General features: G+C 34.5%; 1 protein-coding gene across 1 annotated transcript in view; it reads right to left on the bottom strand.

The window, feature by feature from the left end:
- Nucleotides 1-26,647, bottom strand: part of LOC111146999 (progesterone immunomodulatory binding factor 1) — a 203,321-nt gene that overhangs the window by 132,926 nt on the left and 43,748 nt on the right. The window contains exons 7-10 of the mRNA XM_022502829.1: nucleotides 23,966-24,074; nucleotides 23,522-23,703; nucleotides 22,293-22,418; nucleotides 10,209-10,307 (exon numbers count right to left, since the gene is read on the bottom strand). Of these exons, the coding sequence (XP_022358537.1) occupies nucleotides 10,209-10,307; nucleotides 22,293-22,418; nucleotides 23,522-23,703; nucleotides 23,966-24,074 (516 nt within the window). The remainder of the gene's footprint in view (nucleotides 1-10,208; nucleotides 10,308-22,292; nucleotides 22,419-23,521; nucleotides 23,704-23,965; nucleotides 24,075-26,647) is intronic.

Here is a 26,647-nt window from a genome sequence, read left to right as displayed (position 1 = left end):
TTCGATCAGGAGGGTAAAATTCAAGAGACAAGTGATACCACAAAGCAAAACAATATTAGAATAATTGGGATCCCAGAAGAAGAGGAGAGAGAGAGTGAGAGAGGCAGAAGGTATATCGGAACAAATTATAGTGGAGAACTCAGGCATTCAAGTCCAAGAGGCACAAAGAACGCACCTCAAAATCCATAAAAATAGGTCAACGCCTTGATATATTACAGTGAAACTTGTAAATCTGAGACAAATAGAAAATCTTGAAAGCAGCCTGGGGACAAGATGTCCTTAACCTACAAGGGTAGAAACATTAGACTGGCAGAAGACATAGCCACCGAGACCTAGCAGGCCAGAAGAGAGAGGCATGATATATTCAGGGTGCTAAATGAGAAAAATATGCAGCCAAGAATACTTTAACCAGCAAGGATTTCATTCAAAACAGGAGAGATAAAAAGCTGCCAGGACAAACAGAAACTAAAAGAATTTGTGATCGCTAAACCAGCCCTACAAAAAATATTAAAGGGTCCTCTAAGGAAAAAGAGAGCCTAAAAGTAACACACACCAGAAAGGAACAGAGACAATATGCAGAAACAGTGACTTTATAGGAAATACAATAGCACTAAATTCATATCTTTCAATAGTTACTCTGAATGTCAGGAAACAACAGATGTTGGTGAGAATGCAGAGAAAGGGGAACCCTGTTACACTGTTGGTGGGAATGCAAGATGGTACAACCACTCTATAAAACAGGATGGCGGTTCCTTAAGATTGAAAACAGAGCTACCCTATGACCCAGCAATTGTATTACTAGGTATTTATGCAAAGGATACAAATATAATGCACTCCGATGTTTATAGCAGCAATGTCCATAATAGACAAACTATGGAAAGGGCCCAGATGTCCACTGACACATGAATGGATATAGACAATGGAATACTACTCAGGCATCAAAAAATTGAAATCTTGCCATTTGCCACGATGTGGATGGAACTAGAGGGTATATTGTTAAGTGAAGTAAGTCAATCAGAGAAAGATAATTATCATATGATCTCATTCATATCTGGAATTTAAGTGACAAAACAGAGGCTCATATAGGAAGAAAGGGAAAAATAAAACAAGATGAAACCAGAGAGGGAGACAAACCACAAGAAACTCTTAACCTTAATCTTAATATCTTAATCTTAAAATTTGTTAAGTTTCTGATTCAGAAACTCATTTATTTAATTTTTCCATATAAACCATAGATTATAATATGTCTGGTTAAAAAATTTTTGCTGTAAGATGAAAAAAGTCTGAGGATCTAATGTATAATGTCGTGACTATAGTTGCGAATGCTATATTGTGCAACTGAAATTTGCTAAGAGAGTAAAATTTAAAATTTCTCACTGAGAGGAAAAAAAATGGTAACATGTGAGGTAAGAAATGTGTTAACTTGATCTTTCCACAATGTATACCTATAACAAACCATCAGTTTACATACTTTCAATATTTTATAGTTTTATTTGTCAATTATATTTCAATAAAGCTGGAAAGAAAAAAAAATTATGAAGATTCAGGAACCCATCACATCAGTAACCCAATGTCTGACAAACTCCAGGGCATCTCCTCCAAAATAAGCTATTATTGCATCTTGCATGTCCTCCATAAAGAAAGAAGGCCTCATTCCAGTAATGGGTACCTAAGACATATTCCTGGTTCTCAACACTTAACGGGGGTTGGATAGATAGAAAGAATAGTCCTGAAGTGGGGCGCCTGGGTGGCTCAGTGGGTTAAAGCCTCTGCCTTTGGCTTGGGTCATGAACCCAGGGTCCTGGAATCAAGCCCCATGTCAGGCTCTCTGCTCAGCAGGGAGCCTGCTTCCTCCTCTCTCTCTGCCTGTCTCTGTCTACTTGTGATCTCTGTCAAATAAATAAATAAAATCTTAAAAAAAAAAAAAAAAGAATAGTCCTGAAGTCACTGCTAGTAAGAAATGGCTGGCAATAATTTTACTATAACCAGAAATTACTATAAAACACTTAATCTAAATGCATCCCTAACTCATTTCCCCTTATTGAGATCCCAAAAGCCTGTACTTTCTAACACCAACCAACACAAGAGGAAGTTAGACTTAAAAACAAAACCCAAACAAACTTGCTGATATTTCTACTTGGATCCCATTAAATGTATAGTTTAACTTAAGAAAACTGACATCTTCATGAAAAATAAATTAGTTTTCTATCTATACCATACCCAAAATGAACTTGGGATGATGAAAGGCATAATGTGAAAAATATAACTATAAAAATTCACATGGAAAAAATGAAGGTGCAAGGATAGGCAGGTACAAGAATAGCCACAACAACTCTGAAGAAGAATCTTAGTCATTTTGTCAAGTTTCACTAATAATTTTTTTGGAAATTTTTGCCATGAATTATACTGAATTTATAGATTAATTAAGTAAGAATTAAATTGCAGGGACATCAAAAATCCTACTTTTCTGACTTCATTCAGCAACATTGTAATCCTTTGTAGGGGGATTTTTTTCCAGCTGCTACTGTGCCACAACGGATGTGTGCACACAGCTTACATATGGGAAACCCCATGAGCACCTGGCCTGGTGAGCAGGTGGGACCGCAGTTCTGGGTCCCAGGGGACATCTATACAAAGTCACTGCTGAAGACAAGGAGAGGTAGCCAATTTGCCTAATACACAGAAACAAACACAAAAATCAGGCAAAATGAGGGGACAGAAAAAACATAATTCCAAATGAAAAAAAACAAGACAAAAACCCAGAAAAAGACCTTAATGAAACAGAGATAAATAATCTACCTGATAAAGAGCTCAAAGGGATGGTCATAGGGATGATCACCAAACCTGGGAGAAGAATGGATGAACTTTAACAAAGAAAAAAACATAAGAATATAGCAACCAGAGCTGGTATATATAAAAACAACCAGAAAACAATGAACAAAATGGCAATAAATGCCTACCTACTAACAACTGGTTTACATGTAAATGGACCTAGTTTTCCAATGAAAAATACAAGAGGGAATCAACGGGAGATTAGATGATACAGAAAAATAGACTAGTGGTACAAATCACCCCATCAGAAAAGAAAAAAAAAGAATTCTTAAAAATGGGAATTGTTAAAGGGACCTCTGGGACAAAATCAAATGTGCTAACATTTGCATTATAGGAATCCCAGAAAGAGAAAAGAGAGAAAGGTGCAGAAAGCTAATTTGAAGAAATAATATCTGAATATTTTTCCAACCTGAGGAAGGAAATAAATACTAAAGTCCACGAAGCACAGACAGTCCAAAACAAGATGAACCCAAGGAGATCTACACCAAGACACATTATAATTAAAATGCCAAATATTAGATAAGGAGATAATCTTAAAAGCAGCAAGAGAAAAACAGCTAGTCACATACAAGGGAACCTCCATAAGACTATCAGCTGATTTCTCAGCAGAAACTTCAAGGTCAGAAGAGAGGGGCATGATATATTTAAAGTGTTGGAAGGAAAAAACTCAGAATGAAGAACACTCCACCCAGTAAGGTTATCATTCAGAATTGAAGGAGAGATAGAGTTTTCTAGACAAGCAAAACTAAAGGAGTTCCCCACCACTTAACCAGCCTTATAAGAAATGTTGAAGATTCAGACTTCTTTAAGTAGGAAAGGTCATAACTAGAAATAGGGAAATATATGAAAGAAAAAATTCTCACTAATAAAGGTAATTATAAAGATAGTAAGTTAATGAGTTATAAAGCTAGTATGAAGATTAAGAAGAAGTAAAATCAAGTATAACTATAATAATTAGTTGAAGAATATACAAAATAAAAAGATGTAAAATATGACATCAAAATATAAAACATGGTAAGGGGCAGAGTAAAAATGTGCTTTTAGAATGCATTTGAACTTAGGCAGCCATTGACTTAAAATAGACTGTTATAAATATATGTAGAGAGAGAGATGGTAACCACAAACCAAAACCTTATAATAGATACAAGAAAAATAAAGTGAAAGGAATATAAACATGACACCAAATGAAGGCATCACACCATAAAGGAAAAAGAGCAAGAAAAGAAGAAACAAATGGAGACGAACTACAAAACCAAGCAGAAAACAATGAACAAAACCTACTAACAACTGCTTTAAATGTAAATAGACCTACTTCTCCAATCAAAAGACACAGGGTGGCAAATGGAAACAAAACAAAACAAAACAAAAACAACAACAACAAAAAACCAGGACTTAAATGAACTAGAAAAGTAAGAACAAAGCCCAAACTTTAAGAAGGAAGTAAATAATAAAGATCAGAGTGAAAATAAATGAAACAGAGACCTCTCCCACACCCCCCAAAAAGAAAAAGATCAATGAAATTAAGAGCAGTTTCTTTTAAAAGATAAACAAAACAGATAAACCTTTAGATAGACTCATCCAGAAACAGAGAGAGGGTCCAAATAAATAAAATAAAAAATAATTACAACCAACACCACAGAAATACAAAGGATCACAGGAGACAACTATGAACAAGCATACACTAACAAATTGGACAACCTAGAAGAAATGGATAAATTAATAAAAACACACAATTTCCAAGATTAAATCATGAAGAAATAGAAAACTAAATAGACTGGTTTACTAGAAATGAAACTAAATTAGTAATAAAAGAAACTCCTAACAGAAGACCAGGGCCAGACGGCTCCTTAGGTAAATTCTACCAAACATTTAGAACAGTTAATACTTATCTTTCTCAAATTATTCCAGGAAATTGAAGAGGAAGGATGTTCCCAAACTCATTTTATGAGGTCAGCATTAACCTGATACCAAAACCAGACAAAGACACCACAGAAGAAAATTACGAGTCAATATCCCTGATGAACACAGATGCAAAAAATCCTCAAAAAATGTTAGCAAACCAAATTCAGCAAGGCATTAAAAGGATCATGCACCATGAATAAGGATTTATTTTAGGGATACAAAGATGGTTAACATCCACAAATTATTCAACATGATATACCACATCAACATAATGAAGAATAAAAATCATATGATCATCTTGATAGAGAAAAACCATTCAACAAAATTCAACATCCACTTATGATAAAAACCCTCAAGAGAATGAGTACAGAGGTAACGTACTTCAATATAATAAAGACCATGGATGACAAACCCACATCTAATATACTCAATGGTGAAAAGCTAAAAGCATTTTCTCTAAGATCAAGAACAAGACAAGGATGCCCACTCTCACCACTTTTATTCAACATGTACTAGAAGTCCTTAGCTACAGCAGTTAGACCGAGGGGGAAAAAAAAAAACAAAACGGCATCCTTACTGGAAAGGAAGAAATAAAACTGTCATTATTTGCAGATGATGAGATACTATATATAGAAAACCCTAAAGACTCCACACCAAACTATTAGAACTAACAAATGAATTCAGTAAACCTGGAGGATACAAAATTAATATACATGAATTTGTTACATTTCTGTACACTAATAACAAACTATCAGAAGGAGAAATTAAGAAAACTATTCTATCTAAAATTCCATCAAAAAGAGTAAGATATCTAGGAATAAATTTAACCAAGGGGTTAAAGACCTGTACTCTGAAAATTGTAACACATTGATGAAAGAAACTAAAAACAACTTAAGTGGAAAGATATACAACATTGAAGAATTAGAAGAATTAATGTTGGTAAAATATCCAACTTAAAGCAATCTACAAATTTAATGCAATCCCTATCAAAATATCAAGGGCAGTTTTCATAGAACTTGAACAAATAATACTAGAATTTGTATGGAACCATGAAAGGCCCTGAATACCCAAAGCAATCTTGAGAAATAAGAATAAAGCTCAATTATCATAACCATATTTCAAACTATACCACAAATCTAAAGTAATCAAACAGTATTGTACTGGCACAAAAGCAGACATATGTCCATGGAAGAGACTAGAGAGCACAGAAATACACCCATACTTAAATGGTCAATTAATCTATGACAAAGGAAGCAAGGATATATAATGGGAAAAAAAGAATCTCTTAGTAAATGGTATTGGGGAAAACTGGAAAGCCACCCAAACTGGACTACCTTCTTATACCATAAACAAAAATAAACTCAAAAACAGATTAAAGACCTGAAACCATAACTCCTAGAAAAAAACACAGGCAGTAAGTTCTTTGACATTGATCTTAGCACTATTATTTTGGATCTGTCCCCTCAGACAAAGAAAACAGCAGCAAAAATAAACAAATGGGACTCCATCAAACTAAAAAGTTTTTATACAGCAAAGAAAATTATCAACAAAACAAAAACACAACATACAGAATAGGAGCAGATATTTGCAGATGATATATACAAATAGAGGTTAATATCTATATAGAAAAAGAACTCACACAACTCAGTATTAAGGAAACACTCTGATTACAGAATGGGCAGAGGACTGGAATAGACATTTTTCCAAAGACATACAGATTGCCAAAAGGCACAAGAAAAAATGTTCAACATCACTAATCATCAGGGAAACACAAATCAAAACCACAAAGAGTATCACCTAACAGCTGTCAGGATGGCTATTACTGAAAAGACAAGAAATATCAAATGTTGGTGAGGATGTAGAGAAAAGAGAACTCTTTTTTTTTTTAGTATATGTGCTGCCGAAGCGAGCAACTCTTTTTTTTTTTGTAATTTTCCAAATTATTGTTTTTAAAATTAACATATAATGTGTTATTTGCCCCAGGGTACAGGTCTGTGAATCGTCAGGCTTATACACTTCACAGCACTCACCACAGCACATACCCTCCCCAATGTCCATATAACCCAACCACCCTCTCCATACACCCCTCCCCCCAGCAACCCTGTTTGTTTTGTGAGATTAAGAGTCTCTTATGGTTTGTCTCCCTCCCAATCCCATCTTATTTCATTTTTTGCTTCCCTACCTGCGAAACTCCCCACTTTTACCTCTCAAATTCCTCATATCAGGGAGATCATATAATAATTGTCTTTCTCTGATTGACTTATTTCGCTCAGCATAATACCCTCTAGTTCCATCCTCATCATTGCAAATGGCAAGATTTCATTTCTTTTGATGGCTGCATAGTATTCCGTGGTATAGATATACCACCTCTTCTTTATCCATTCATCTGTTGATGGACATCTAGGTTCTTTCCATAGTTTGGCTCTTGTGGACATTGCTGCTATAAACATTTGGATGCACGTGCCCCTTTGGATCACTACATTTTTATCTTTAGGGTAAATACCCAGTACTGTGAATGCTGGGTTGTAGCGTAGCTCTATTTTCAACTTTTTGAGGAACCCCCATGCTGTTTTCCAGAGTGGCTCCACCAGCTTGCATTCCCACCAACAATGAAGGAGGGTTCCCCTTTCTCCGCATTCTCGCCAGCATCTGTCGTTTCCTGACTTGTTAATTTTAGTCATTCTGACTGGTGTGAGGTGGTATCTCACTGTGGTTTTGATTTGTATTTCCCTGATGATGAGTGATGTGGCGCACTTGAGAAAAGGAACTCTTGTGCACTTTTGGTGCAAATGTAAATTAATATAGCAACTATGGAAAATAATTTGGAGATTCCTTTAAAAAGTTAAAAATAGAATGACCATATGATCCAGCAATTCTACAGCTATAGATAACTATAATTCTGTTATCCATAGAAAACAAAAACACTAGTTTAAGAAGATACAAGCACTCCTATGCTAATCACAGCATCATTTACAACAGCCAAAGTATCAAAGCAACCCAAGTGTCCACAGATAGATGAATGGATAAAGAAGATGTGTTGTGTATGTATGTGTGTAAATGTATGTAGGTATGTGTGTACACCCCCCCCAAGAATATTAGTTCTCATAAAGAATGGAATCTTGTTATTTACAACAACATGGGTAGACTTCGAGCATATTATGGTAAGTGAAATAAATCAGAGAAAGACAAATACCTTATGATTTCATTTACATGTGGAATCTAAGAAGCAAAACAAACAAACAAACAAAAAGCAGAAACAGACTCAAATACACTGATGGTTGCCAGAGGAGAGAGCAGATAGAGGGATGGAAGAAATAGTTGAAGGGGATTAAGAGGTACAGTCTTCTAGTTATAAAATAAATAATATATGGAGATGTAATGTACAACATAAGGAATACAGTCAATAACATTTTAAAAACTTTACATGGTGACAGGTGGTAACTAGACTTATTGTAGTGATCCTTTTGTAATGTGTATAAATACTGAGTCACTATGTTGTACACCTGAAATAAAATATAATACTGTGTATCAATTAAACCTTAATGGGAAAAATGAGCTGTTCCAGTTTATTCAAAATTCTAGTGGAAAATGATTTTAAAAGATCAACTTTTAAATAGCAAGATTTCAGAGCTAATTGAACAATTATTTTATAATAATAAAAACAAACATTCCTATATTACTAGTTATATGCAAGACACTGTTCTACATGCTTTACAAACTTTAAATGATTGAATTCTCAATAATTCAAAAGATCCCTTTAAGGACTAAAGCATCCCACGGCCTTTAGGATAAATACCGGTTGCTAGTATATGGACAAGTAAGGTAAGAAGGATTTTAGAGAACCAGAGTTTAGAACAAAAGAGAGGTGAGAAAAATATAAAACAGCCAATTTTAAGGTCATATTTACTACTCTCTTTTCTCCAAATTCACAAAAATGAAATGCTACTAAGTTATAAAATTCTGCCCGAATATAACAGTTCTGTTTTACTAGCTAAAAACTTGCACTTTCTTTTGAAGTTTGTTAGTATGTCCATCAGTGTTATTCTAGACCATTCCTAAAAACGTCACATTAAAAAACAACATCAACAAAAAGCCAAATAAATCTTTTGTGTATACCATATAGTTTCATAAATGCAAAGGTTATACATAATAAAAGATCTTATGGTAGGTTATAACAGTACTCCAATAAAAACAGCTGACTTATAAAAGTATTTTACATTAAAATGTTTGGATTTAGATATACGTTCACATTACAGAAGAGACTCCTCTAATATTATTTTTATTAATGTGCCAAGTTTATAAAGTTGATGTGAATTCAGAAGTATAACAATTTGAGCCACTTCTAGAAGATTTCAGTAATAGGTTAATTATATGAAGACTTACCTCAATTTTTAGTGTCAGATATTGCTTAAATCACAAATGAATCTGTAAGTCTTCATTTAATAATTAAAAGTTTCACTGAGTTATTTTCAAAGTTTATCAGTATGTGAAAGATATATGGAAACTTGATGAACTAGTTTAGCAACTTTTCTCTCTGAAATTATTTTCAAAATAAAAGTTGAAAAAAAAAAGGGTAATGATTCTGTTTACTCTGTATGTAGTCAAACCACTGAAAATCTAGGGTGTTCAACAGTATTTACCTTAATACTCATCAGTGATATTTCTATTAGCTAGACTACTAAAAATAAATACACTTTTCTATTGATAAATTAAAGACAAATCATTTTCTCTCTTTCCCTTTCTCCAATACACATGAGCCAGAGCATACAGATTTTTAAGAAATGATCTGGGGACATATAATGGTATTAACACTTTGGACTCAAGTTCAGTAGTTTCTTTTTAAAGTAAAACTCCTTCTACTTTATGATTAGCAATTCAACTCCTAGAGAAAATTTACCAAAGATAAGTAAAAAAAAAAAAAAAAAACCCAAAAAAGACGTTATAAAAAAGTTCATAGTAGCTTCATTCATGATAGCTACAAAATGGAAACAACCTAATGGAAACAACCTAAATGTCCACTGATAGGTGAGTAAATAAAACAAAATGTGATATATTCATACCCAGCAACACTAAGGAATGAGCTACTGATATAACAACAAAATGGATGAAAATATAATGTTGAATGAAAGAAGCTAGACACAAAAAAGTACATACTGTACAATTCCATTCATTTTCAATCCAATATGAGCAAAACTAAGCTATGGTGACAGAAATGAGACAGTGTTTACCTTTTGAGGAACAGTGGTTGAGTTGGATAAAAGGCATATAAGGAAACTCTGTAGGGTGACTGTACTGGCTATATCTTATTTTAGTATATGCAATAATTACATATTACAAAAACAATGCGCATAACTATGGTTCAATGGAATTAAATATTATACTTCTATTAAAAATATTTTTCCTTAGAAGAAAAAGTTATAGCAACGAAAATCAAAAGAGAGTTTTTAACATTTCCAGATTTTTAGAATGCTTACCTGTCTAAGAGCTGATCGTGTTTTTCTAAAGCATCCTTTTCAGCCATCACTGCTCGGTCCTTTTCCACCACAGCATTGTCCCTGGCTTCTCGGAGATTTCTAAAATTTAAACATATACTCATTTGTTCCAAAACCAAAATATCTATCTTTTAAAGTTTCATAAACGTGTTTGCTCAGAATTATCTGACACTCTTAAGGACCCACTGGAGGGTGGTGACCCAAGGTGCATATTATATGAATTTGCCTGCCTTGGTGTTTTTCTGTAGCAGGACAGTAATGCAGGTGCAAACATGGTCTATCTCTATATGTCACATTATCTTTCTCCATAACTTATCTCCACATGGGGTGAAGGTAGGCTCAATAATTTATATATACAGTAACTTGTTTAAACCTTACCATAATCTAGTGAAGTAGGTATGATTACAAAATATCCGGAAGAAACCGAGCTCTTGAGAAGTTAATAAATGTTCTCTAAAACATTTTAAATGAAAAGTATAATATAGAGATCACAAGTGTCAAAATGGGAACAAAGTTTGGGATATGAGTAAATTGAAGTGATGGCCCTTGGGATCTCACTTATAGAGGAATGGAAAAGAAGAGAACTCAAGAACTCAAGAGAGCTGACAGGTTAGGACAAAGTAGAAGGGGCAAAGGACATGGAGTCCTGATAAGATGACAAACAGATAAATGTAAGTAGTGTACAAGCAAGATGGAAGACTAGAGATTGCTGTTAAAGGATGGTGATGTGGAGGCAGAACAGTACTTTCAGTGACATCATTTTAGTTGATTCCAAGATCCAGGGTGTGACCAGTAAAGTAGCTAAGTGAAGGAGAGATGAAATAAAGGTCAATATTCACGTAGGGGTCAAGAAAGCATGAAGTCAGAGCATTAGGTTAAGTCATCCACTTACAATACTGATGAGAGCAGGAACTGAAACTGAGAGAAAGATAAATTTAGTGACAGTTAAGGATAATGTCCAAAAGGCAGAAGGTAACAAGAGTGCCACAGCAAGATATGAGCCTTTAAAGATCAAATCTCCTTTGTTTTTTTAATCAAAGCAGAAGTCTGGATCAAGAAAAAAATCAACAGGAAGCTTCTTTCAGAGAGCCACTTAATTTTTAAAAAATGTTCTTCTCTAACATAGTTGTAAATAAATGTAGAGTGTGACATAAATGATTGTGCGTACCCAATTTCTACAAATTCCTTATGTTTTATTTTCTAACCTGTTTCATAGTGGAGTAAACTGGAGTTCAAGAGCTCAAGTACCTACTTCAAAGTCACACCCCATGTTAAAGCCATAATTTGAGCCCAATGATGTCTTTACTGCAAAGCAAATAGTTTTTTACATCATATCACCACATCCCCCATTAAGCACTGGATTAGGTATTAGGATTTTGTGTTAATTATTCATGGAGAATGTCAGTAGAAAGTCATGAAAACCCACATCATTTGAATAAATCTATGTAATAACTATTGGATAGGAATGCTTACTTGCTGTGCCACTATGAAATGTCATCTTTTACACTGTGATGCTAACAACAAAATTAAAATTGGAAACCTATCAACCAATGGAGATTCATCAGTCAAATGGTTTATGAGGCAGAAATAAAATAGTTTAAAAAAACTGTAATACAGATAACTTATTAAAAAGAAAACAGCTTTTGTATACTATTATTCAAATGGAAGTGCATTTTAAAATAGATATCACAAAATGTCATGTCATTATTTTCTGACATTATCCTGATTGCAATGACCTTCCAAAACTATTCTATCAAACTGAAACATGAAAATTTAGTTTTATACATAGAATCAAATTCTTTAAGCATATTAAATATTTATATATTTTTCATTCCTAGATGACCTATATATTTTAGTCAGTAAATCATCACAAAATGGTTGTAATTTTCATTTCTCAAAGATAGCTTCATTATTCTCTGAGTTATTTCAATAGTAAAATTCCAAGTAGATTGCAATTATAGTACTATTAATCAATGCTTCCTCAGTAGGCAGAGAAGCTTCAGTCCCTAACTATATTTCCTTTCTGGCAATAATGGGCATTAGAAATAAAAGAAAGTCACAGAGAATGAAATGAAACCCAGAATAAACTAATAATAGGGCTTGAGTGGAGGTATGATTAGAAGGTTATAATGGATTCAAGATGCCACAATCTATATCATCCAGTTAACTATAATTAGTGCTATATTAAAGCATAACAAAATTTCAAGGCCACAAAGGAGAGGAGTTGATTATTTTTTAACTGGAGGAAGAAAGATGAGTGAATGAAGGGAAGATATGTCAGTTGGATCTTGAAAGACAAATAAGTAAAGGTAAGTCAAAAAAAGAAAACTAAAATGAATCAGAGAAAGTGCTAGAAGTTGAGGTTTCTATCAACAGGTCCTCCCACAGATGTCTGCTGGTAGGATTTCTGTGTGAACCTAATTTCCTTATCAGTTACCATACCACCTACAACCTGCATACAAGAAGCCATACAATTCCTTTTAACAGAAAGATATAGATACTTTCTTTAATATTATCAATTGACCTTTAAGGTTTCAAATTAAATCGGATATGAACGGAATGTATTTCACTGACAATAATAGTAATAACAAACATAAAGTGCTTGCCACGTGCTAGGAACTATTTTAGGCATTTTGCATATAATAATTCATTTAATCTTCACAACAACCCCACAAAATAGGTTGCATCATTATTTCCTTTTTACAAAGGAGAAGACTGAAACACAGAGAAGTAAAGTATTTATCTAAGGTCAGAAGTAAATAAGCTATGGTGTCCAAATTGTCTGGTTCTGGAGTCCAGGCTCCTCGCCAAACTATGCTGCCTTTCTTAAGGGCACTGTTTCTCCATGAAAACTTGTTGCAGGACTTTTTTCCGCCCTCGGTGCCCGTGGTTCTAGGTCATGCCGCTTTGAAGAATGAAGAGGTAGAATGGTGGGCAGCAAAGCAAGGTTTATTGAGTGATAGCAAAGTGGTAGTACAAAGCTGCCCAGGAGGGAGGGGACCCGAAGGCGTTGCCACTGGAGTTTTCTAAATCTAGGGGCTTGCTGGTGGGCTGCTTTAATCTGATTAACCCTCCCCGCACCTGTCATCCTATTAGGTTTTTGTCATATGGGAAAGGGTGGAAGGCTCCTTCCAGGGCCATATAAAATCCTTTTAAGGGTTGTTTCCTCTTAGGGCGTCAGCCCCTCATCCCTGCCTGTGTGCCTTCCAATTATCCTTCAATTTCATAGCACAAATGTTAAATCAAAAATAAGTCTTGAAAGAACTGTGATTATATTATATATACAATTGTTTTTATAGTCCATGCTCCTTCAGACCTAATTAGACTGGTTTGCTAGAACACCAGATGGATTATATTCTGGCTACAGATAAAACCCTAACTGCCATATAACTAATAAATTATCCATTTTAAATGTTAAATGCATTAGAAAATGTAACAACATACACTTATGGAAGAGCAGGAAATCTAATGTTCTTCAAAAGAACAAACTCAAAAAATTGATAGACTATCCACAGCATGTAGAAGCTAATGAAGCTAATGTTTTAAAAGTCCAAACTGACTATATAATCAAATGTAATTACAATAATAAAGAGAGATGCTGGGAGTTGGCCAACTGGTCAGCATTATAACAAATGTTTTAAATATAAAATTAAAATATTTCATCCTTTAAAATGCTTTAAAAAAAAACTTAACATTTGAGGAGTGCCTGGGTGGCTCAGTCAATTAAGTGCCCGACTCCTGATTTTTGGTTCAGGTCATGATCTCAGGGTCATGAGGTCGAGCCCTGCACTGGGCTCTGCACTGAGTCTGCTTGTCCCTCACCCTCTGCTCCTCACCCTGCTCATGCTCTTTTGCTCTCTTTCTCTCTCTCAAATAGATCTTTCAAAAGCTAGCATTTGATTTCAAAACCATTTTTCATGATTCTTTCATGTTGCTTCCTACAAACTTCATCCCCCATATACACGTACTTATCTCTCCTATCCATCCTGTATTTGTGCATGGGAGGTAGAGAGGAAAGATGGCAGAAAAGGGAAAAGAATCTGATCAATCCTACGGAAAGTGCAAAAGTAAAGTGACCTAGTATATATTATAACTCGTATCCAAATAACGTATTTTTCAACTTGAGGCATTTTTATGAGTGAAAGAGGGTATTATTAATAATCATGCTAGAGAAACAGGCATAAACCAGGACTTCAAGGGACAAACAACTGGGAGACAACGTCATTTAAATTATAACATTCAAACAAGAAACTTAAAAAGTTTTATTTCTCTAGGTAAAAGGATTTTATTATAATAAAATAGATGTGTTTCATATACAAACTAGTGTATCTGTGCAGAGATGATTTCATGTATATAAAGTTTAGCCAGAAGTATCTTACAACCAAAACCTGAAACCACAGTACAAACCTAACAACAGATTTCTGTACATGGAATGTATCTTCCTACAACTAGAAGATAAATTTCATGGCACCAGGATGCCAAATCTAAATTTATACCTGAAAAGTGGCAAGAAAAATGTTGGAAGAATGAGAAAACCTTGAGAACCTCTGAAATTCGAACAGGAACAAATCAGAGTTTGCGAACGCCAATGGCATGCTTAGCTGGAACAAACACCACTAACAACTCAAAACTTGAAATTTACCAAGAATAAAAAGTGAAAAACCATGGTTGTCAGAAGAGCTCAACAGACATAAAACTAACCAACCCATCTTCCTTCTTCCTCCATATAAAAATATTTTTGGTTAATAAAAGTGAATACATCCTTTCCAGTTGGAACAAAAAGAGACTGAAACAGGCTGTTTATATGACAAGCTTATTTATAAGGAAAGTGCTTGAATTAATCATCTACCTCTACATTATTTTCCTGGACAACACATAAAACTGCTCATTTCCACACCTGATGCCTTCGTTCTTAAAATGGCCCTAGACAAGAAGGGCTGCAAGTGGAATATCTACTGCTTATAATCAAATGACCAGTAATTGTTCCCATAATTAACATAGTTGTTGAAAATGAATGAATACGACCTAGCAAAAAAGGCAAAGTGGAAATTTTATGTAACACAATTTCTTGGGAGAAGCTATGCATTTTCAGAGGATTTTTTGAGATTACTGTTGCCTGAACATACTATATTTTCCTATCATTTTATTTTAGTTGGGGCTCAGGCAGATATTTTTTCATTTTATAGATGTGAAAACTTTATCCCAGAGTAGGTATCTAACCAAACCATGGTTTAAAACAAGTTATGAAAAGTTTAAGCAATGGGGTGCCTGGGTGGCTCAGTGGGTTAAAGCCTCTGCCTTCGGCTCAGGTCATGATCTGAGAGTCCTGGGATCGAGCCCCACATCGGGCTCTCTGCTCAGCAGGGAGCCTGTTTCCCCCTCTCTCTCTGCTTGCCTCTCTGCCTACTTGTGATCTCTCTCCCTCTGTCAAAAAAAAAAAAAAAAAAAAAAAAAAAGTTTAAGCATTAAAATGCAAAAACTTATTTAAAATCATTCATGTGTTGAGGTTTAAAAGGTAGCTGATAAAACACAATGTAATATATTAGAATGAAATAGGGTAAATCCTTTTTTTTACTTTGTTTTTTATTTTAATTCACTTAATTAACATATAATGTATTATTGGTTTAAGAGGTACAGGTCTGTTATTCATCAGTCTTATATAATATGCACTGCTCATTATATCACATGCCCTTCTTACTGTCCATCACCCAGTTATTCTATCCCTCTACCCACCTCCCCTCCAGCAACCTTCAGTTAGAAACTGGGTGAATCTGATGGATGGTTAACTGAGTGACTACTTCATTAAACCCATCTCATTATAAATCTTTGTATAGGTTTTCACCTAAACCAAGAGTTACCTGATTTCTCAAAAGCAGTTCCAACTAATTCTCTCATTCAACAAATATTTATTTTGCACTTACTATGTACCAGGTACTGGTACCTGGGAATCCAGCACTGAAAAACAGATGAAATTTCTCCTTACATGGAGATTACAAAAGAACCCAAAGTATGTTAGCAGGTACTAAGTGCTCTGGAGAAGAATAAAGCAACGAAGGGGCTACTGGGCAGCAAGCATGGCAATTTCACAATTTTAAATAGGGTGGTCAGGAAAGATATCAGAAACAAGTAAGTCAGTATTTTATGTAGAAATTTAGACTGACACAAATGACATTCTGATCCTTGATGTCTACATTGTAATTTTTTAAATACTGCATAAAGGTAAAAGGTATCAAAAGACTACCATTTATATATAGCTTAATAATTTATAATCTATTTTTCACATACATGATCTCATTTAGACCTTACAGACACCTCGTGCAATAGTATTAACTCATTTTCTAGAAGAGGAAATCAAACTTCAGGGATATTAAGTGAGATATTCACTCAGCTAATTTAGTGGCAGAGGCAGAATTTAAATTTAGTCTTTTAATCTCTTTCATAATATACTCCCTGTTCAGGGAATAATGCTCTTCTTCCAAATGTGTAAGAGAGTCTGTAAGTTTCAGTCACAAAATACCTACTAAGCAAGAAGTTATTTATATAACAAATCTCACCAACAGAGTGAATTTCACTCATTCTTTCCCATAGCTCCAATCTGGATTTTAAAGCAAATAAAAGTACAGAAGGAGACAAGAAACGTAACTCATAAATTGAGCAAAAGCATACATACAGGGGCGCCTTGGTGGCTCAGTGGGTTAAAGCCTCTGCCTTCGGCTCAGGTCGTGATCCCAGGGTCCTGGGATTGAGCCCCACACGGGGCTCTCTGCTCATCGGGAAGCCTGCCTCTCCCTCCCCCTTCTCTCTGCCTGCCGCTCTGTCGACTTGTGATCTCTGTCAAATAAATAAATCAATAAATCTTAAAAAAAAAAAAAAGCATACATACATGTTATAACCCCAACTAGAGTATTTTTGATGTACCCAAATACCCAAGTTCTTTCTTTGCTGATCTCTGCCTTTTCTAAAGTCTTTTATCTCTTCCACTCTCTTCCCCTTCCTTTCAACCTCCTAACTTCACAAACTGCTGGTATGATTACAAGGGCAAATGCCAAGATCAGATGGCATGAGTTCCATCTTTCTTTTCCACATCTAAGAAGAGAAAATAAAAAGCACTCTCTTAATATCCCCCCAGTGTATAGAAAGCCAACCAAAGGTATAACATGTTTTTCTAATCTCCTCATTTAATTTTCTTCTAAAAATGTTAATTGGGGGAGGGGTAAGGAGACTGAGTACAAATATGCAAGTGTAAATACTTCATCTGTTTTATTAACTCATACTATGAAATTTTAAAAGAAATAATCTATAATTTTTACTTTATCAAAGACCAGTGAGATACAAGCTCTAAGAACAGTTACATCTTGCCATAATTAAAAAATGTGATTCAAAGATTTTCAGCCATAAAAAATACAGGGTTGGATTACTGTGAGGTTAATAAATGGCAAAAGTGAGCCTAGGCAACTAGCGGCTTGGGGTCTCTGAGCAACGCAAATCCCTTTCCACCTGGGCTGCAGTTTGGCACCACCTGGTGGCAACTGCCCACTTTAGCGTCGATATCCATGGGGTCATTCTGCATCCAGGGCCTGGCTGAGGCTTCCAGGACAGCAGCCCCAGTTCCAGAAATTTCCTGGTTAGGTGGTATCCATTTTGATGTACAAATGGAGTCAGAACAATACTGGAGAGAAGGAAATCTGCTTTCAGTTTTCCTGCTTCCAGAAATGATTCTGTCTGCTGTTTCTCAATGGACCTGCATCAAGCATCCCACAGAATAAGGGCTAATTTGTCTAAATCTGTATTACTATGCATTTTAAAGGATTTTTTTTTTTTTAAAGAACAAAAGCTAAAAAAATCAGGAAATTCTCAAATTGATTATAATATCAAAGTTTATGTGGCTATGTGGAATGTTTGGAAGTAATTACTCATGTTATAGAAATAATCCCATGAATTTTAAGATTATTAAATCAGTCAATAAAAGCCTATAAAAGCCCTAACAGAATCGAGTCACAGGACTAAAAGTACTTACTTGTAAAACAGAAATAATAACTCTATGCCACAGGTCTATCTTATGTCCAAAACTTTCTCTTGAGATTTAGAACCTTATACAATTTTTCTGCTTGCCTATTACACAGAAACTTCAAATAAAGCTAATTTTATCACGGTTTCTTATTAAAGCCTTGTTTTTTTCTAATGTTTTAAAAATGGCATCACCATCCACATTAGCTACCCAATCCAAAAACCTGAGGACACTATCTTCTCACTCCCTAATCCAATCTAATCACTGAATTCTCCTGCTGGTTCCACCTCCTACACTGGGGTTTCCAATCTGGCCCATTACTCTCCATCTCTATTGCTACGAATCCAATTTTATCATCACTTCTCATTCTGATAACAGAAACAACCTCAAAGAGTAGTCTCTATGTCTCTAGCCATATGCTCCACTTCTCTAATCTCTCCACACTGCAGTTGCTCTCTCTCTAAAAGAAGGAGAGAGAGCATGCAAGACATGCCATGTGTGTGTAGGGGAGGGGCAGAAGGAACAGGAGAGAAAGAATCTCAAGCAGGCTCCACACCAAGCATGGAGTCTGATGCAGAGCTTGATCATGACCTAAGCCAAGATCAAGAGTCAGATGTTTAATCAACTGAGCCACCCAGGCACCCCTAGCAGTCTCTTTTTTTTATATAAAATCAAATCATATAACACATATTCTTAAAATCTTTCAGTTGTTCCCCACTGGTCTTACCTAGACAATGGTCCAAATGTATGATCTGTGCCTCTGTTTCCCTTTTTAATCTGTAGAACTCTCTGCCTCTCAGTCTACACTCTAGCCATACTGAATTATTTTCAGTTTGTTCAAAAAGTTTCATATTGTCAGACTAATCTCCAGCTTTTATCCATGCTGGACATTCATCCCCCTAATTCCCTTCCCTCCTCTAACTCAGTTTTACTCTTAGTCATCTGGCAGGTCTCAGCATGGGTATTTCTTCTGTCAAGAACTCTTTCCTGATTCTATATGGTCTCATCCTGTGTTTCCTGTCATCTTCTCCATTATCATCATACTTATAATTACTGCTTCTTTATTATCTTTACTACGTCTATTAGACAACCAACTTTGTGAAGATGGAGGTCACTGCTATATCTATGGCATGTATCTGGCATATGGTGGGTCACAATAAATCTTTACTCAATAAGTGGATATGCTGGAGTGCCTGGGTGGCTCAGTGGGTTAAAGCCTCTGCCTTTGGCTCAGGTCATGATCCCAGGGTCCTGGGATCAAGCCCCACATGGGGCTCTCTGCTCCGCAGGGAGCCTGCTTCCTCCTCTCTATCTCTCTGCCTGCCTCTCTGCCTACTTATCTCTGTCTGTCAAAAAAAAAAAAAAAAAAAAAAAATCATTAAAAAAAATAAGTGGATATGCTGCTTGGAGAGCTCAAATGTAAACTTTTTGAACATCAACCTTAGTATATATAGTAGGCTTATTCCTCTTCTTTTGGTCTGGATTTCGAACCTTAAGAGCAAGTTTCGAAATGAGTACAGGGTCCTAAATTCTTACCTAATACAGGGTTGGAACTAACCAAAATTTTGAAAGATGGAAGAATGTGTCATTCTTTAATCTCTCTGTATGCATGTCTCTCTAATCTCCTAATGTCCCTGCTGTCCTAAGCATGAATTCATAAAAATGGTGTACTTCAGTTATGACAGTGAAGTGCTAAATGTAACAGCATATGAATCTTAAAATCATAAGGCTATATGAAGAATCACATAAAGCCACAAAAGAATATATGCAGCATGATCCCATTTATGTGACACGTATGATATGAAAAACTAAACTACATTTCTCAGAGTTACATATTTACTGGTAATTTAGATAATAAAAGTGTAAGGAAAATCAAGAGAGTTATTAGCACAAAAATCAGAATAGTAGTTCTCTTTATAGAAGGAAGAAGTTAAGCAGGAAGCTGTCGAGGACATTTCTGTGGTGCTGACGCTGACTCCTTAATTTGGACGGTGGTTAAACAGGTATTTAATTTGTAATCATTTATAAATATACATTTAAATATATACTTTTCTCTCTTCCTTAATTGATGGGAGAAAATAAAGATACAAATAAACGAAAAGATATTCCATGATCATGGATTAGAAAGACTGGTGATGTATCCATACTACCCAAAGCAATCCACAGAGTCAATGCAATCCCTATAAAAATTCCAACAACATTTTTCACAGAACTAGAACAAAAAATCCTTAATTTGTATGGAGCCACAAAACTCCCTGAATAACCAAAGAAATCTTAAGAAAGAAGAACAAGGCTAAAGGCCTGATTTCAAACTACATTACAAAGCTAAAGTAATTAGAACAGTATTGGCACTGGCATAAAAATAAACACAGATAAATGGAACAGAATGGAAAGCCCAGAAATAAAGGAATCTTTTCAGTAAATGGTGTTGAGAAAACTGGACAGCCATTTTTGCTTTTGTTGCCTATGCTTTTGTTGTCAGATTAAAAAAATCATTGCCAAGACTGATGTGGAGGACCTTATTGCTGATGTTTTCTTCTAGGAGTTTTATGGTTTTAGATCTTACAATCAAGTCCTTATTTTGAGTTAATTTTTAGGTATAGTGTAAGTGGTCTAATTTCATTTTTTTCCATGTGGTTGTCCAGTTATTTAACTGCTCAAAAGCATTTCAGCATTATCATAAAAATCTCTCTCAATCTGTTTTATTAAAATAACAATTTAACAGTGATTTAAAAGTGATCTTTGTTGGTTTTCTACCCAAAGGATAATTCTGCACATGTAGTTATTACATATTTTCCTCAGTAGAGGCCAACTACATTAGCAGAGATTCCCCACCCCCAAAACTGAGGGGTGGAACTCTCAGATTTTTTGCTATTGTACTTCTAATAGAATAACATGTTACAGTGATAATTATAGAATTAAGTCTGATTTAAAGTCTTGCTTGATGACAAACTTCAAAATTTTATATACTCAAATCTGTGCTGATAAACTAGTATGACAATTAAGTCGATTTCAAAATAATTTTCCCCCTAAAATATAAACTTTCAAAAGTCATATGAAGCATGATAGTATATAAAAATAGATGCTATCGAAGTAAGTAGTATTTATTTGCCCCTAATACTACCGGTCACCAACTAAGGAAACCTAATATATACTAATCTTTTTTTTTTTAATAGATTTTATTTATTTATTTGACACAGAGAGAGAGAGAGATATCGCAAGTAGGCAGAGAAGCAGGCAGAGAGAGAAGGGGAAGCAGGCCCCCTGTTGAGCAGAGAGCCTGATGCTGGGCTAGATCCCAGGACCCTGGGATCACAACCTGAACCGAAGGCAGAGGCTTAATCCACTGAGCCACCCAGGCACCCCAATATATACTAATCTAAAAGTGATTAAAATGAATAAAATTGATCATTTTCAAGATTATCTAATATAACACCTGTCAGGGACAGCAAATAAATGAGGTATATGTAATATTTCATATTATTATTCCAGTTTTAAAAAATTTCTTGGATAAATCATTTGTATGTTTTGGGAAAAACTACTGATATCTCTTATTTTTTTTTTTTTTTAAGATTTTATTTATTTATTTGACAGACAGAGATCACAAGTAGGCAGAGAGGCAGGCAGGCAGAGAGAGAGAGAGGAGGAAGCAGGCTCCCTGCTGAGCCCGATGTGGGGCTCGATCCCAGGACCCTGGGATCATGACCTGAGCCGCAGAGGCTTTAACCCACTGAGCCATCCAGGCCCCCCTCATCTGTTTTCAATCCAAACTGCCATAAAGGCAAAAAGAAGTTACCAGGATAATGAAGAGATAAAGGGAATACCAGAGTGAAAAGGCTTAACTTAAGGTCTGATGAACCTTGTTCTGAGCTAGTTACCAAAGATCTTAGAACTTTAATGTTTCATTATATTTTGATTTAGATTTGACAAATTTTCTTTAATAAATTAAAGAAGAGACTGTCATAGAAATAGTCTAATTTCAATAAAATACAAGTTTCAAACAAAAAGAAATAAATTTCCTACTTTTACCTACAAGTTTCCTTTTTTTTTTTAAATACCTGTTTTCCCGTTCATACATTTCCCGAGAGGCACTTCGAAGTTGATCAATTTCTTGATTAGTTTTCAACCTGATTTGTTCCAATTCATTATGTAGCTTATTTTCATATTCTGTTTTATAATGATCTCTGCAAGGAGTCAAAAGTAATATCCATGAATTTTGCTTTTGTTTGCCCTTCATGTAAGATTTATTATCTTATATTGAATATGTTCTATATTCAATGTTATTTGAAAAACACAGCTGTTAGATATATTGCCCAAAAGGCTTAATTACTATATAAAATGCTAATTCATGTTGAATAACCATTAATTTTCAAAAATATTTTACTAGTCTTTAATGCATATGACCAGAGACTTGAAAACTGATGCATATGGAATGCCCATCATTTAAAAATAATGTTGTGCATTACATGTTGAGATACAAATAAAATTAAAAACAAAAGCAAAATGACTCTAATAGACTCCTTATAAAACCTTTCCTTCTAAGCACAATGACCATAACCACTGCAATCTCTTAGCAAAGTCACAAAATATTAGGCCATTAGCAGGAGCACAAACTGATGAAAAATGCCATAGCCTAGGGAAAAAGTTATGAATGTGTGAAGGGTTAAAGGATAACATTTTAAATTTTAGTTTCTGATGTGATAAAAATGAGTATCTCAAGGATTATAAGGGGTATTGGTATAAAAGAACTCTAATAGCTTAGGCACCTAGTCGAAGAGAGAAGACAGGACTGAAATGCAGGAGTCTGATTCCAGAGCTCGTATGCAGCGCCGTCTCCTCATTCTTCTCTTAATGTTTTACACAGTCAGGAAAAGGTCAGCTTAGCTAGGCTCTGCACAGTTACTTTTTTTTCAAAAAGATACTTCTGTAGAGATACTTACGTACTTTCTTTCAAAAAACATTTGTATAGAGACCTTAGTTGTAGGGAAGTAAAAAGGTTACGTCATAAGAAAACACAGTAGTTACAGCATTTATATGCTGACCTAAAAGAAATAGGTTTTTCATTATTGGGGAAAAAAACCCACTATGTCTTAAGAAAAAACCAACTAGGATAAGAATATATTACAAGGAAACAAAATGAACTATTACCTTAATACAGTCCTATTTAAAAAAAAATACAGTCCTATTTACCTTTAAAAAAACCCTGTTTTTCCCTCAAAGAAGCTGGTGTTAATTTATACCTAATTTATATCTTATATCTTTATGTGAAAAATAACATAAATCTTGCCTGGATGTTACATATTTTTCATACATCTCTTCTCTAGCCTTTTTGGCTTCTTCAAGTTGAACCTGAAGTCTTTCAAGGCGACCTTCTTCATGGGCACAGCGAACACTAAGCTCCATGTTTTGGCGATTGAGATAGTCTTTATCTTTTTGCAGCAAAGTAACAGTCTGCTGTAAGGTGGTTACCTACATAGGTACAGAGACAGACAGTGTCCAAAGCAACTTCCTCTGACTCTTCAAGGTTTACTGTATTATTTTCTTTCACTTGGGCTCTTACTTACCACATAAAACGGGCTCATTCTTATTTTGCAATTTTCCATCCAAACCCCTATTCAAGTCCCTTTTTTTGTTAACTACATCAAAAAGGAAAACTGTCCCTCCCACAATTCTGCCCTGGACTATGTCCACAGTCATTATAGATAAAATACATGTGACTCTATAAGCTTACCTCTTTTGATAATTCACTTCTTTCTTTAGCTTGAGTTATGTGAGAGGCTTCAAGTATTTCATGTTTTCTCCGTAACTCAATTACTTCCTGTTCAAGTGCATCACGTTCACTATAAAATTCAAATATACTTGTTTATTTTTACTTAAATAAAATTCAAATACATATATATTTTATATCCCATTTTATTTTTTTATATCCAATTTTACAATGAAAATTTAAAATGCACTATGTTTCAGGAAACTTAACAGAGATAACCAGCAGTGGGGCTTTAGTGTCATTCTATGAACAATAAAGTATCTGCTTTTCAAATTTAGGAGACTCTCTGTTCAAGACTGTTCAGATACATAAATATAAATTTATTATCTTTAAAAAATAAGTATGTAAACTACATTGGCCAGTAAAATACTTAATAAAACCTTCTAAGGTACACTCTGGTATCTTTTCACTAATCATCATCAATCTTATCTTGAAGCCAAAACTTTTAAGAATTTATATATGGCTCTAGGCTTTCAGTTAGCGTCAAAAAGCCCTTAACTCATCACTCAGATTGCACAGCAGATACACAAGGAGGCATTTTTGTGACTATTTCATTCACAAATTGTTTATGATTACCCAGAGATTCTAGTTTCCATTTGAAGATAAGCTCTTAATCCAAAACAGTGAAACCAAGAATTGGAACAAACCTACAACAGGTATCTTAAAAAGTGATCAGAGAAATAGACTTACTAACTAAATTTATCCTGTCCAGTCAGAATCCGTTTCTTTTTCTTTATACTTTATGTCATCTACCTACCTGATGTTTCCGTGCTGATGGCTGTTAAGAATTGTTTTTCTTTTAGTTAGATTTTCAGTAACTGGTTTAGAAAAATATTTTTCTTCTGGTTAACAAAGTTATGTTTATTGAAGAAAAGTGAGCAAAGCACAAATTTTAAAATAACAATCACCCATAAACCCTCTAACTAAAGATGACTGACAGTAACAATATTTTGGTACATATTACTTTAAGTGTTTTGTGTGTTTATATATAAATGTTTGTATTCTCAAATGGTAATAATCACGCAACTTTTGCTATGATTCTTCTTATGTAAAAAGAAATCCATATAAAGCATGATATAGCAAAACATTCATGATCTTGCTATCCACAGTGGACAAGAGTTAACACTGGTCTATATTTACATTAAAGTTTTGTTTTGCTTTTTAAAAAGATAAGACACTACAGGTAAACTTAAAGTTGCCAATATTTTCCTTACTGTTCCTATATCATCCTCTAGGTATAACGATGAATTTAGTGTTTCCATGTTGTTGTTTTTTTAAATATTTATTCACCAAGTGTTAACATTTTGTCATATTTACTTTGTAATATTTAGTAAATAATACAGTGTCATATTTGTTCTTTCCCTCTCTGTTGTTCATATAGGTGAATAAATATATACACACACACATACACACACACGTGCAGTTTTTCTCCTTAATTATTTAAGAGATATATACAGACATTAAGTCCCTTTATCCCTAAATAGTTCGGTGTGAATTTTCTAAGATTAAAGATAGTCTCTTACATAATCACAGTACTATTAGCCCTAATACAGTATCTAACATATAATCCATTTTCCAATTTTGTCAATTGTTCCAACTGTCATTTTTCCGGCCTGGTTTAGGATCCAATGTATTATCATGCATTGCATTTCAATATCATGTATCTTTAACCGCCTTTAACTCAGAGCACTTCCTTAGTCCACGCTGTAAAAGATATAGAAAGGCTATTTGTTGGGGTTGGGGGGAGAGTCTATTTGTAGAGCACTGGCCAACTCTTTTATGGAATGTCATTCAATTTTCATTGGTCTGATGTCTCCTTGTAATTGGATTCAGGTTAAGCATTCGGGGGAGAGATATCACACAAGTGATAATGTGTCCTTAGTATGCCCCATAAAGAGTATATAAAGTCTCAGTACACAAAAAGTCACTATCTCCCATGACTGGTGAAAATAATCCTGGTCACCTGGTTAAGCTGTTGTCTCCAAAAATTCAAATACAAAAGTATCTTTTTGCCCTCCACAATTAATAAGTAATCTACAGGAAACATACTTTGAGACTGTATAAATATGTTGTTCCCTAATATCCTTTTATCCAATGGTTTTAGCTTCCATCGATAATTATGAATCAAATAATATTATAAAGTTATAAAAGGGTAACTGTAATATGCATATATATTTATTGGTTGGCATTCTTCCGTAAAAATCCTCTTTATTATTAGCATGCACTCAGAGTTCTCATTCTAGTCAACAGATGATAACTCGTTATTATTAATATTCATTTTGATAATCAAATTGTACCATATTTGGACAGTTGGAAGCCCCTTCAACCAGCTACTATGGCACTGAATTAGAATGAGAGGTAACAGTATGATCTTACCCATAGTGTGTTAAGCCATCATTCCTATTCTCTCTCCATTATCTCTCTTTACTGAAAGGGCCTAGAAACGATGACCAATGTATCAATTACCAGCATCCAAATATTAATTTCTAAATAGTATTCCATGCTAAGGGAGCAGGACTCATTAGAGAAGGGGCTAAGTAATGAAAATAGAAAATAAACCTGAGAAAATTATGTTATGCAGAAATTAATGAACTACTTAAAAAAAAGATGGACACATCTTTCTAAAATAAAAAAAAATTTTAAAGT

Source organism: Enhydra lutris, unplaced genomic scaffold (genome assembly GCF_002288905.1).
Source record: "Enhydra lutris kenyoni isolate GAN:26980312 unplaced genomic scaffold, ASM228890v2 scaffoldscaffold15, whole genome shotgun sequence".
Taxonomy (NCBI): domain Eukaryota; kingdom Metazoa; phylum Chordata; class Mammalia; order Carnivora; family Mustelidae; genus Enhydra; species Enhydra lutris.
Note: the sequence above shows the minus strand (reverse complement) of the source record. Positions and strands in the feature narration are given on the sequence as shown.